Source organism: Bombina bombina, chromosome 6 (genome assembly GCF_027579735.1).
Source record: "Bombina bombina isolate aBomBom1 chromosome 6, aBomBom1.pri, whole genome shotgun sequence".
Lineage (NCBI taxonomy): Eukaryota > Metazoa > Chordata > Amphibia > Anura > Bombinatoridae > Bombina > Bombina bombina.
In genome coordinates this window covers 293,832,128-293,846,718 of record NC_069504.1, presented here as the reverse complement: position 1 = coordinate 293,846,718, position 14,591 = coordinate 293,832,128, and the positions used below count along the sequence as shown (strand labels likewise).

Sequence of the window (14,591 nt, the reverse complement as noted above, 5' to 3'; positions counted from 1 at the left end):
AATATATAGCTCTACAATTATAGCATTCTTTATGATCAAAAGTTTCTCCTGTTACACTACTCTTGAAACCTGATCTGAGATCCAATTTCTCACAAGCTTTACAGTGTAGATTACTGCACCTAAAAACCCCTTTATGCTCTAACCACAAACTCATCCTTGGGGTATCTGATTTTAATTGGGTAGGGACTATCCTGTTTCCTATGGACAATCCCTTTCTAAAGGAAAATCTCCAATTTCTTGGATTTATCTCTTCTAATCCATCATCAGTAAATTATTTTTGACAATGTTACAGACTTGTTCAAATTGGTTACTATACTGGGTTACAAAAGTAACCAATTTGTCCTCTTCTTTTTATTTTTTTCTTGATACATTTCTATACCTCAAAAAATTGGACCTATCCTTATCGTCAATATGTGATCTCACAGAATCTATGTCCTTTTGCTTATATCTTCTTTCCCTCAACCTTTTATTAAGATCTTCGGCATTTTTCTTGTAGCTATCTTTATTTGTACAATTTCTTTTAAGTCGTATATATTGACCTCTAATTACCGACTTAAAAACTCTATTCGGGTGATTGCTGTGAGCATGCAAAGTTGTATTGCCCGATATGGGTTTTCTGAATATTTCAACTTCTACTTTCCCTTAATCTCTCCCTCTGAGGGTGACATCCAAATAATTAATGCTTTCAGTGCCCACCTCAAATGTGAGCTTAATTCCCACATCATTGTTATTTAGCCTTTCCACAAACCTCTTTGCCTCCAAGGGACTGCCACACCACACAAATAAAAGATCGTCAATGTATCTTCTATAATACACTATGTGGCTCTTTTCAGGATATTCCCCTCCAAAGATGTGGGACAGCTCCCACCATCCCATGAACAAATTTGCATAGGATGGGGCAAACTTTGCTCCCATAGCCGTCCCACACCTCTGGAGGAAAAAATCTCCCTCGAAGGCGAAGAAGTTTTGGGTTAACAAAAATTCAGTTACTCGTAGAATATACTGACAAAAACCTTCACTGAATAGTTTATTTCTACGTAAAAAATACCTTATTGCCTCTAAACCTTTCTCATGCTTAATAGAGGAATATAGCGAAACTACATCTATAGTAAGCCAGTTGAACTTTTCTTCCCAGACTATAGCTTCCATTTCAATTAACAGTTGCTTCGTATATCTTAGGAAACTTGGCAACTGTTTTACTAATGGTTGGAATATTTCATCCAACCATTGTGAAAGATGTTCAAAGATAGAATTTATGCCACTAATAATCAGCCTACCTACCACAATTTTTAACGATTTGTGGACTTTAGGTAAGAAATTGAAGATAGGAATTACAGGATGATCTACTAAAAGAAAATCTTTGGTTTTGTTATCCAAGTAACCCCCTTCAATTCCATTGTCAATTAGATGCCTTAGCTCATTTTGAAATCTTGATGTAGGATTAAAAGTAAGTTTATTGTATTGGTAGGGATTGTTTAATTGTCTGAGTGCTTCATTGACAAAGAAGGTTCGGTCCATGACTACGACCGAGCCCCCCTTGTCTGCTGCCCTGATCACCAATTCTTTTCTTTCTCCCAACTTTTTCAACGCTATTTGTTCTGCCTTTGTCAATTTTTTTCTCTTATTCTTATCTACACGATACGCTAATTGGTTCAAATCCCTCTCAACTCGTTTCTGAAACATTTCCAGAATTTCTCCTCTAGATTGGGTGATTGGGAAATAGTACTATGCTACAGAACACATGAATTGTTGTTGAAATTAAATTTGAAGAGGCAGAGGTTAATTCCCAGTTTTTTGGTTTTATCCAATGGGCAAAAGCCTACTAATTTAAAAGGAGCTGTCAGAGGCTAACAGACCACACTACGATTACGGCCAGCAAGCCAAAACGCATCAGTGGGTCACTGGGAGCAGTCTATGCCTTTCCAACCTGAGCTGTGTAACTGACATGAATTGTCATACTCTATTTGAAAAAATAAAGGAACTTTTAACTGCACACTGTGGTGGTGCCCCTATATCTTTAATATTTGTCTAACTCAAGTGATCGAGGGAGTGCACACACACGGAGCAGAAGCTGTAATCCATCACACCCCACTGCAGGTCAGGTGACTGAAGTACGCCCATTTGACATCACCGCACACACGCCGAAGGGAAGAGGCAACACAGGACGCCGAGAGAGGGGGCGAGCCGGGCATCTGCGAATGTGTGGAGTCTCCATGGCAAACCGGATGTAATTATCAGGTTTTATGCTGTTGAAGGAGATGGGTCCCGGATGTAAACGCATAAGTGTGAGTTTCCCTTTAATGCAAGATAATATTGTGTGTGAGCTGGGATCATATATTGGGGAGCGGAAGAGAGTGTCATGAAAGTGTAGCTGTGGGGTGAATGAAAGAACATGAACATACCACACTGGCTAACCTGAAAGGTGCTAAGCAACTGGTTTATGCAACCAAACACTACTCTCGTATTGTATTAAGTGTACTTATTTTTTTAACAGCAAGATTTTCTCAATATATTAAAATGTGTTACAAATGCAAATCTCATATATGCAACTTTATATAATGTATAATATGTATTTAATCTATAATATAATCAAGTAATCAATGATTTCAAACACTACAGACAAACATTACTTTACCAGTATTAAAAGGATATGAAACACAATTTTTTTTCTTACATGAGATCAGATAGAGCATGCAGTTTTAAGCAACTTTCTAATTTACTCCTATTATAAATATTTCTTCATTCTCTAGGTATCTTTATTTGAAAGCAGGAACGTAAGCTTAGGAGCCAGTCCATATTTGGTTCAGGACCTGAATAGCGCTTGCTGATTGCTGGCTACATTTAGACACCAATCAGCAAGAGCTACCCAGGTGCTGAAACAAAAATGGTCTGGCTCCTAAGCTTACATTCCTTCCTTTTCAAATAAATATTCTAGGAGAATGAAGAAAATTTTATAATAGGAGTAAATTAGAAAGTTGCTTAAAATTGCATGCTCTATCTGAATCAAAAAAGAAAAATGTGGGTTTATATTCCTTAAAACATTTTCTTAGCCAGTTCATCAAACTTAGTAGCAAGATTGCACCATACCACTGTCACATCTGCACCAACCACATGACAATTATTTTTATGTTATTTATTCACAGGGTACTCTATTATTATTATTAAGGGAAAAAATGTTTTACACATATACTGTCCCTTTAAATAATAAAAAAAAACATCTCTAAAATGTCTTGCTAAATCATCACAACAGCCTTGTTTACATTGTCTGAAATTTATAAATATGTGATATAAAAATGCATGTATTACATTGAGTAATTATATTTATTTCAAATGTTGTTTTTTTGTAGATAGTGAAAAGTTTTGTATATACATAAAAAAAAGAGCAAAGATTCTACTCAGAAATTTCTGTTATTAAATATATGTAGACAAAAAGGAACACTTCTGTAAGCTATAAAGTGATTCAAATTTTGAAATTTTGCTTTTATTTGTTCATAGTTTAGAGCAAAGAAGAAATTAGTGGAATGATACATAGGGGTAGATTTATCATAGTGCGAGCGGACATGATACGATGTAGCGTATCATGTCTGCTGCACATAAATAAATACCGATAGCATACGCTGTCAGCATTTATCATTCCACTAGCTGGTGCAATGCCGCCCCCTGCAGATTCGCGACCAATCGGCCGCTAGCAGAGGGTGTCAATCAACTTGATCGTATTTGATCGGGTTGATTTCTGTCTGCGGCCTCAGGTAAGGCGGACAAGTTATGAAGCAGCGGTCCTTACACCGCTGCTTCATAACTACTGTTTACGGCGAGCCTGAAGGCTCGCGCGAAAACAGGGGCATCAAGCTCCATACAGAACTTAAATCGGCCCCACAGAAGCAAGGAGTGTAGGCAAGAACAGGAGCCAAAAGAAAATAGCGAATTTAAATAAGTATCTAGTTTAAAATAAAGAGATAGAATAAATAAACAGTAGCTTAAGATGTTGAAGTAAGGCACATTGAATGCTGTATTATATAGAACATAAATCAATTAGCTAAGAAAAATACAAAATTACATTGTTTTTTAACATAGCAGATTGCAGACTATGGCCCCTATTTATCAAAGATCTTGCGGACCTGATCCGACAGTGCGGATCAGGTCCGCAAGACCTCGCTAAATGCGGAGAGCAATACGCTCTCCGCATTTAACATTGCACCAACAGCTCACAAGAGCTGCTGGTGCAACGCCGCCCCCTGCAGACTCGCGGCCAATGGGCCACCAGCAGGGGGTGTCAATCAACCCGATCATACTCGATCGGGTTGAATTGTTGCGATTCCTGTCCGCCTGCTCAGAGCAGGTGGACAGGGTTATGGAGCAGCGGTCTTTGTGACTGCCGCTTCATAACTGCTGTTTCTGGCGAGCCTGCAGGCTCGCCAGAAACACAGGGCATCAAGCTCCATTCAGAGCTTGATAGATAGGCCCCTATGAATGCATATAAATCAAAATAAGCTTATAAAGCACAGCGCTAACATAAGGTACAAATGTGACAACAAAATAATGTCATTACAGCAATGCACTAAAGATCAAACCATATGTACAACATACATTCTTGAAGAACATCACACAAAATAGATGCTAACATAAATACAGATCAATTTGAACATGATACCAACTGCTAAGTACTGTAGGCCCTATTTTGTTGTGCTTTTAAGTGATAATTAGCTGTCTGTGTACATCATACAAAAGATGGAAAAGCACTGTATCTAAAGCACATCTTATTTATACTATTCACCAATTAATGAATCTAAAAATATTGTAGGGAGACACCCATTTCTGGACTTAACTTGCAGTAAGGATATTTAAATATTCTGAAAACCCAAAAGAATGCTAAGAAAACATACAACACTGCCCAATTATATATCCTGGAAGCTCTGTAAAGATGTGTTAGAAAATATAATCCAAAGGCAAATCCAAAGGTATTATTAAAAAGATAAAATGTGCTATTTGGGTTTTCAAATAGTCAAGAATGTTAAAAGAGAAAAGCCCAAAAAAAAATCATAAGAAAAACTGACAATGAAGTATATTATGTTCACAACATTTTGGTGCAAATCCTCTTGAAACTATGTAAAACATTGTTTTAATGGATTGGATTGGTTTAGAATTTGAACCCCACATGAAAAAAATCACTTCCCACTATGCTTCTCAATGATTGGAAAAGTTCCCTGTGTTTTTGTTCAAAAAATATGGCAGGCACTGCAAGCTGAAGTCATAAAGTGCTGAAGAAGATAAACACCAATATCTTTAGCAAAAAATATGGCAGGCACTGCAAGCTGAAGTCATAAAGTGCTGAAGAAGATAAACACCAATATCTTTAGCAAAAATGACCTTTAATGCTCAAGAGCTATGAAATTTCCATTTTAAAACCTAACCACACTGAGCAAAAGAGATTCAAGGGATTCTGGACTGAAAACTGCATTGCAGCACACTTCCTAACTGCATTTTATGGTTCGCTCCTCATCACTGCCTCACTTGTCATGTCTCAGTTGTGGTGACACCCAGATACTGCCAAAATAGAGGGTTGCTGAATGCATCAGCCCTATCTGTTAGCTCATGAAATGTTTGTTGAGGAAAGTATTTGCATAAAAGGAAAGTCATGTTTTTTATAATATATATAAATATCTAAATTCTAATTCTAATATGAAATTCTGAAAATTAAATTTACCATTTTGCTTTCAAATATATATGTCATTAAATAAATTGTTAATTGATTATCGTGTTTTTTTTAGAAACCAATTATACCAGAAACATGTGCATTTAATTTGGCTTGGACCATTTATTTTATTAATTTAAATATTAATCTACTTATTCACAAATATATATATATTTTGCAAGATCTTCTAAATGTAAGCCATCAAAACCATTTCAAATTGTAAAAAAACAGAAAGAAACCCTTCCCCAGCAGCCTAATATTACTATTCAAGGCTATACAACTACATGCAGTGTTTTCTTACTCTTTGCTTCTCAGTTTCTACAGAAAGAAAATATTTGTGCTGTTTCCTTGTGGAACTTTAAGTCAGACAACATGGAAAGCTTCCATTGAACACAGTCTTTGACAGTGCTCCGTTTTGTTTAGCTGTAATTAATCAGTTGTCAGGTAGTAAAGATTCCAACCTATTTATTCTGTTTTTACATATTTTATTCATAAATACTCCACAGTTATTGCCAAAATAACCTAACTGGTTCTCAAAAGCTTAAATGCACCTAATATCTGCATGTAGAATAACTTATCAATGCTAACTATTATAAACAGCTCATTTCATTTTTATATCACTGCAAATAGTCCTGCATGAATTAACATTGTTTTGAAACTAGTACTGTCTTTAAAAGGTTGTTTTTTTGAAATAACACAATCCAAGTAAATAAAGTAAAACCTTGCAGAGTTGACTTTTAACAGTTTAAAATCTCACATGTTCATTGTATTATGATAAACTACGACAAACTACAACAAACTGCAATCAATACTCAACATTATTTGTAAACAAGATGTCAAATTTACCTCTCCATGATCGACAGAAAGTCCTTCATTATAATCGTAGATCTTATCCAAATCTTCTAGATCAACATCATATGTATCGGTATCATAGTTAATGCTATCTGTTGGAGGAGCAGCTATAGATGCTTTGAGAATAAAAAGTCCCAGGAAAACATTTGCAAAAGTCTTCATTCTTCAAAGCTTCGGTGGGAAGAATAATCAATAAAAAACATTATAATAGTTATACTTGTGTACAAAGAAAATACTTTACATTGGACCTTAGGCAGCAAAACCTTATAAGTCAATGAATTAGTTAAAAAGATATGCAATGTCTAACTTTCCTCTACATCATCTCTTAAATACTAGCAAGGTATATTTTGTTTGTTTAAATAATAAAGTATTTTAATTTATTTTGCTAATTAGATGAAACAAGATTTCACCTTTTCTCAGAGCAGAGTTGTGTCTTGCCCAACACCTGGTACCAGTATTAGTATTATTCCCTTAGCTTTCAATGAAGAGGAGAAGAAAACCTTAACACCCATTGTGAAACTAGTGATGATAGTGCATAGCAATGATAATACTGTAGCATGACACATGTCAACTTTAGCTCACTCATATGGAAAACACATTTTTTGTAATATTTAAAATGATCTTTAATAGAAAAAGTTCACTTTTTTTTTTAAAATAAACTGATATATGCATAATATATAAATAAGCATACAGTAACATCTTTTCCAAGGAAAGTATTATATGTGCCTGCACTACATATATTTCATTAATTTTAGATTAAAGCTATGGGGGATTTGGTTGCACTAAATATTGTTTAATAAAGTTGCACTTGATATTGTTTATTAAGCAATATACATATATATATATATCATCAATGTACCATGAAGATGGCGATGTTCCAAAATACTTTATTAGTTTTTAGGATGTTCAAAAGGGAGAATATCTTCATGTGAATAGTTTTTATACACTGTCATTAGTAACTGTTGGACAATCTGAGTATTTTTCACTATTGCTAAAAAAATGATCTGTTAAACAATATAAGTGAGCTGAAACAAAAAAACAAAGCATATTTTTTTCTGCCATGTATATTTAACTATTGAGTTGCTAAGTTGTTAAATAAACATGTGAAATACTTTGAACACTTTAATTTATGTTGCTATAAGAATGATACTGATACCAGGAAAAAGAGTCTATCAGGTGTTCCCATATTAACCATATGTCTGATACTTAGGCAAATAAATATGAGCAACTTGATCCTTCTTAGAATGTCAGTTTTTGAAGAAGCTAGTCTTGGAATGATGATATGATATGATATGATGATATTCTATTCATCTACAATTTCTAGCTAGTTCAATTCAATAACATTATGAATTCATGTACCCGAATGCACTGACACACAAACTATATTTCACTTGCTTGAAAGAAAGTCTTTATGAACCAGATTTAGTCATGAGGATATGAAATTCCTCTGGGAACAGAGAATTGCACAAAGATCCCTTTTATGTTGGGTTCTCATGGATATTCTATGAAGAGTCTGAATCAGGAGTACTCTGCATGAAATAGATTCATTGAAAAGAAAGTGCTGATATTTAGATGTATTTCTTCAAATATTAAAAAGTATAATTTAAGAATATATAGAAAGTTAAAAAGGTAGATAGAAAGATGTAGAAACTTATACATATATATATACATATATATATATATATAAATATATATGTGTATATATATATATATATAAACACAGTTTAAATTTTTAGAAATATTTTGTAAAGTGGAATGTGTTTCTTACATACATACAATTACAATTTTGATTCCTGCAATCAGTGAATTAGTGATACATCTGAATTACAGGGAATAACTGGTAAATTTCCATACTCTGTATTAAAAATATTGTAGCTATTTGAGTTACACATACAAACAAAGACATAAAGACTGCAGATATCATAAATTCATTTAGTATTTTTTTTTTTATCTGGATACTATAATTTATATTCTGTGTAAGTAGGTTTTCCTTATATATTGCTATGTTTACCATAACAAAGGTACTGATAATCTGCCCATTTAAAGATTAGGTAAATTATTTAAATCAGTAGTAAAAGGGGAAAATACATTTTACACTTACCTTGAGTCCTAACTTCTGAAATGGCTTAAGGTTAGTTTGCCTGCAGTTTGAATGTTACTTCACACTGACCAATGGTAAAACATTCCAGTCTGGGGGAGGATGGAAATCCTATCCTCCAGTTTAAAGATCTCATTGTGACTTGCCCTTCACCTGGTTTTAGATATTCAATATTCAATATACACTTTATTTGGATAATGACATATTGTAATAGCGCTTTGGATTTCTAAGTTCCTTTTAATGATATATTAATGTATACATACCTATAATTATTTATACACACAAACACAAACAAGCTTAGAAGCTTAATGATTTTTAAAAAAATCAGAATATATATATATATACATATATATATATATATATATATATATTTACAAATAATAATTGGAATAGTTAATGATATAGACATATCTTAAATGTATTGTAGATATTATAATTACATTTAGTAATATGATTTCAATACATTTGACCCTATTTCAAATACTTTAGGACAGACAAAAGTAACATCCAGATAGAATAATATTTTACTGGGGATATTTTGCCTAATACCTTTATGTATTCGGTATAATAAAATTAAGAGATCTCAAGTTGTCAAACTTTTAACTTCATGGATTACATGTATGCAACAAGGCTTACATCTTATAAATACACCTGTTTAACTGAAGTAGAGCAGTGTTTCTCAACCCCAGTCCTCAAGGAATCCAAACAAACTACATTTAAAGGGATATAAGCATGCAAAAAAAGCCAAATCCTTTAATATATTGAAACATTTTGTTAGTGCATAATTGCTTGCATATAACTAGGTGTTCAAAGCACAGTTCAGGATAAGCCCAGCTTCATACTTGAGGATTAAAGTTAATAAAGTCATTTAAAAATGTTATATCCAACTGAGGGAGAATGAACTATTGTAAAAGAAGCTACCATATGCAGCCTAAATATAAGGCAAGGCACACTCAATGATAAAAGCCATGAGGTGTTTATATAAATAAGTGCTCCACTGTTCCCATCTTGGAAACTGCCTGAAACTGTAGCTATACCTATCACTCCTACTCATAAAGTCACACACCCTACTACAGTGATTATGGCTGTAATAATTACTTGTATTGGAAACAAGTGCTCACCTCCACTTAATACTGGCTCAGGCCTACATAATGACGGCACTTGATCATTGATACAATTCACAACTGAAGCCTTGGTTTGTTGCTTGTGATATTCACTCCATGCCACTAAAACTTGCTTCCATACCCAAAGGAACTAAAAGGCAGCTTATAAGCTAGGCTCTGTAGGACGGAGGAGTCCCCTTACTCCACAATCACAAAAAAATGCCATGTATCAAGCACTTTGAAATAGTAATAGAAGCTTCACAGAGCCAAGCATAAAAATTGTCCAAATACATAAAGACCTAACAAGTTTCTCTCACTGGCTGTAATTATAAATCTAAAATAATCCTCAGTACATAGTCCTTTCAAAACATACCTACTATCTGATTGGTTCAGATTAAAACCAAAGTTAAGCAGCTACATTCAGAATAGACCGGACACTATGGGCTCAATTTATCATGGCTTCAACAATCAATCTGCCTGTGTCCGTGTGTCAAAAAACATACATAATTCAGGTTTAAGATTTATCAAAGTATGTACCCTATCCAAAACAAGTTTTTTTTCCCTGCTCCCAGGTTCACAATTTGTATTCATGCCTGATCAATTTAATGTATTTTACGTCTATATTAAGCCAAATGTGATAAGGTTCTCCAAGTTTTCACACTGTGTAGTCTGAAAGTTGAGCATGAAAATCCACCAAGATAGCAAATGTGTATTCTCCATCATCTCTGTCGCGAACTCCATACATAACAATAGTCTAGAAGTCTAAATTAAATTATCTAACAAGTGTCTAAGTAATGTGTATTCTAAACATGTCTACAATCAAAAGCTACTTAAAATAATAGATTTTCAGGATGTAGGAATGAATTTAAGTGGGGACATAAAAATAAAAAGTCTTATTTTATAATTGTCCTTGGTCCTCTTCTCTTCTCAATCTATACATCATCGTTAGGTTAATTATTAAAGTCCCACAAGTTTTAATATAATTTGTATGCTGACCTAAATCTACCTCTCTGCAGCAGACCTATCTGCTTCCTTGCCTACTTGTGTCCCCAATTGTCTTTCTCATATCTTATCTGGGATGTCCTCTCACTACCTAAATCTCTCCAAAACTTAACTCCTCATTTTCCCTCCTTCTTCCTGATGTCTTGGGGGTCATCTTTGACTCAGATATTTCTTTCACTCCTCACATTCAGTGTTTGGCCAATTCCTGCCACTTCCACCTTAAAAAAATCTCCAAAATTTGACATTTCCTCACACAAGACACAACTAAGATATTAATCCACTCTCTCATCCTTTGCACCTTGACTACTACAACTCCATTCTCTCTGGTCTCTCAAGCTGTTGTCTAGCTCCTTTACAATCCATAATCAATGCCTCTTTCATGCTCAGCTTCCTTACACATCGCTCTTTATCTGCTGCACCTTTCTGCCAATCCCTTCACTGGCTTCCTCTAGCCTCCGGAATAAAACACAACATTTTGACTATGACATACAAGGCCTTCAAGAGTGCTGCTCCCCCTTATATCTCAAGAACTTGTCTCCAGATACTCTCCCTCCCATCCCCTTTGCTCTGCTCACAACCTCCTCCTCTCTTGTTACCTCCTCACATTACTGTCTACAGGACCTCTCCAAACTGGCCCCCATTTTGTGGAGCTATCTGCCTCACTCCACAAGACTCTACCCTAGATTTTAAAGTTCAAAATTCTGCTTACAGAATCTACGGTTCAGGGGTACATTCAATACATGCTAATCTTTTCTAACCTCAGTTCCTCTCCTCCTCAGCTATCCCCTTGAACCCCCTTAGCATGTACGCCTATGAACCCAACTGTTTGTAAATCACCTTCACCACTTGTTCCCTATAAATGTTGCCTGCATATAATGCCTACGTTTATAGCGCTGCAGAATTTGTTGATGCTCTAGAAATAACTGATAATAATAATAATAATTGTGCTTGAAGATGGAAGTCTTGCTATTTACTGTTTCAGCAACTGTTCTCCTTAGATGGTGCCATTGACAACAACATGCTTTACAGCAAAGGGAAGAAATTATACATCAAAGATGACGCATAAGGATGCCAAGATTGTTTTCACCCCATTGTGGTCTTGAAGTTCTAACAGACCATAAGATATTGCATGTTCAAATTGCTGGCCATTCTGCATTTTATTTCCATGACTTTGTTCAAATCTTGTTCCAGTGTTGTGGTCGGTATAAGTCAACCTATATTCTCCAGACACCTACGGACTGTATTAAACACAAAGCACACAATATTTAAGTATCATGTTTGCCTCCCCGAGACACCAGAAGAATGACACCAGTGAATACATTCCAAATGTATCAGGTGCTTTATAATTTCCACATATTGCTTTGAGACCACCAAAGGAAAGAAAATAGATATTCTGCAATAGAAAGCATTATGCCTAACTATGTATAATAAGCGTTTGTGCTGGCTTCCCTGGTACTGGTCATGACTACTATATTCTGCGTTAATCTGGGATTTATGCTCATTTTGAAAATTATGAAATGTCAGAGGAATCGCTACTAAGCATAATATTTCTAATACATGTGTATAATGTAATTATATTTTGCTTGTCCATCAAACTTTAGTGGTATTTTATGTAACTTATTCAGTAATATTACAATTAAAGGTTTAATTAATATTAAAATTATCCACATCTAGTCTGGCTTCTAATTTATCAATCTTCACCAACCTTTAAAGGGACAGTCTAGACCCAATATTTATTCTTTACTACTTATTGTTACATACCAAACAAGTATCTTGCAGTGGTTTCAACATTTATAAGCTTCTAAGAAGTACATGAAGCTTTTAAATAATCGTTTGTTAGCAACTGAAAATGGCCACCAAGCTCCACCCACTGCTTTCTTCTTCTCTAACTAGCCCTTGTCTTGTGTGACAGTTAGCAAAAAGGATTTGTTCCAGCCGCCAATAGTTAAAAAACCTTTATTTCTTCATATGGGGTCTTTAGACAAACATACAACGTTTCAGACCTGCTATAGATACATGACTAAGGACCTATAGCAGGTCTGAAACGTTGTATGTTTGTCTAAAGACCCCATATGAAGAAATAAAGGTTTTTTAACTATTGGCGGCTGGAACAAATCCTTTTTGCTACTTGGAGTATTTGCAGGATAAGGCAGATCCTGGGTTCCGTGCCCCACAAGCCACATATCTGTTGGTGCTGTTTTCCACACTTTGCTTGTGTGACAGTTAAGCAGTGCACGTTTAATATTTTTCAGTTAGCTATTTCAAATTATGCATGTTCAGTTTTGCCTCAGCTGGAAATGCAGGGGACATTTATTGTAGGCGGACTGGCATCAGTTCTAAGAACTATTGATAGTTATTGTGGCTGTCTAGTGGCAGTTATGTTTGGTTTTTACTTGTTAATTTTTTCTACTGTAAGTGATTATCATATAAATAATCTTTATATTCTTGTGGTAATTTTTTTTATTTTCTTCAATTATTTATTTATGTTACTTTTAATAAATTCTAAGGAAGTTTAACTCCTCATTACTTATTAATTTTATTTAAAAAAATGTTTTTCCTGATTTCTCTATCTCTGCACCCAGACACAGCTATGCACCTCCCCCTCATTTAATGTATAGTTGTGCCAGCAGTAGCAATTTGATTGTGCTCAGTGCTCGTGGCTATCTATTACATGAACAATCATGCTGCAGTGCTGTGAGCCGGTGGGTTCTGTCCATTTGTAATATTTTGCTTCTTTTTCTGTGGTCATGATCACTCCTTTTACTTTTGTGAGAAGATTAAGCCAGAGCTTGTCATTTAGACCAGGAGGTGTACTAAGCTCACTTATCAGCCAGTGTGTATATATATATATATAACAACAATTAAAATTATGGGGAGGGGAAAAGTGAGTTTAAAATCCTCCACTAAATACAAAATGTAGAGAAAATAACTCATTGTGTAAACTATTTACAAATCTAGACAAGTCCGAAGACTTGCTTTTCCCACAGAAACTCTCCGATTACACTGTTTCCAATGCAGCAAAGGATTCTGTAAATAGTTTACACAATGAGTTATTTTCTCTACACAATATATATATATATATATATATATATATACACACACAGAGAAGCACACTCACAGGAACGAACAACTGGCTCAATACTATTGTTAGCCTGTTCTATGGTGATTTACCACCTGGGTGCAGCTTCTTTTAGCCCAGTAATGCTTTTCACAGAGAAGAACTTTCCTGTAGTATATCAGTCTGATCCCGCCTATTACGGTCAGTCCAGCGCCGAAATACCAGGCAATTCCTCTCTGAACAAGGAACACAGCAACCCCAGACAATCGCTTCGGCATTCATTGGGCCTCGTCAGTGAGGAGTAGCCATATTCCTCTAAGCACACTGAGCAAGGAGTCCACGTCTGGTTTCCCCCTTTTCCCATAGGGAGACTAAATACACACAGAGAGAAGCAAACTCACAGGAACGAACAACTGGCTCAATACTATTGTTAGCCTGTTCTATGGCAATTTACCACCTGGGTGCAGCTTCTTTTAGCCCAGTAATGCTTTTCACAGAGAAGAACTTTCCTGTAGTATATCAGTCTGATCCCGCCTATTACGGTCAGTTTAACGCTGAAATACCAGGCAATTCCTCTCTGAACAAGGAACACAGCAACCTCAGATGATCATTTCGGCCTTCATTGGGCCTCGTCAGTGAGGTATAGCCATATTCCTCTAAGCACACTGAGTAAGGAGTCCACATCTGGTTTCCCCTTTTTCCCATAGGGAGACTAAATACACACAGAGAGAAGCACACTCACAGGAACGAACAACTGGCTCAATACTATTTTTAGCCTGTTCTATG

The 14,591-nt window shown here is 35.3% G+C and overlaps 1 protein-coding gene across 1 annotated transcript in view; it reads right to left on the bottom strand.

The window, feature by feature from the left end:
- EPYC (epiphycan) overlaps positions 1–8,775 on the bottom strand; it is a 102,895-nt gene extending 94,120 nt beyond the window's left edge. Inside the window, exons 1-2 of the mRNA XM_053716911.1 lie at positions 8,646–8,775; positions 6,539–6,715 (exon numbers count right to left, since the gene is read on the bottom strand). Of these exons, the coding sequence (XP_053572886.1) occupies positions 6,539–6,706 (168 nt within the window). The 5' untranslated portion in view covers positions 6,707–6,715; positions 8,646–8,775. The remainder of the gene's footprint in view (positions 1–6,538; positions 6,716–8,645) is intronic.
- Positions 8,776–14,591: the final 5,816 nt, after the last annotated feature.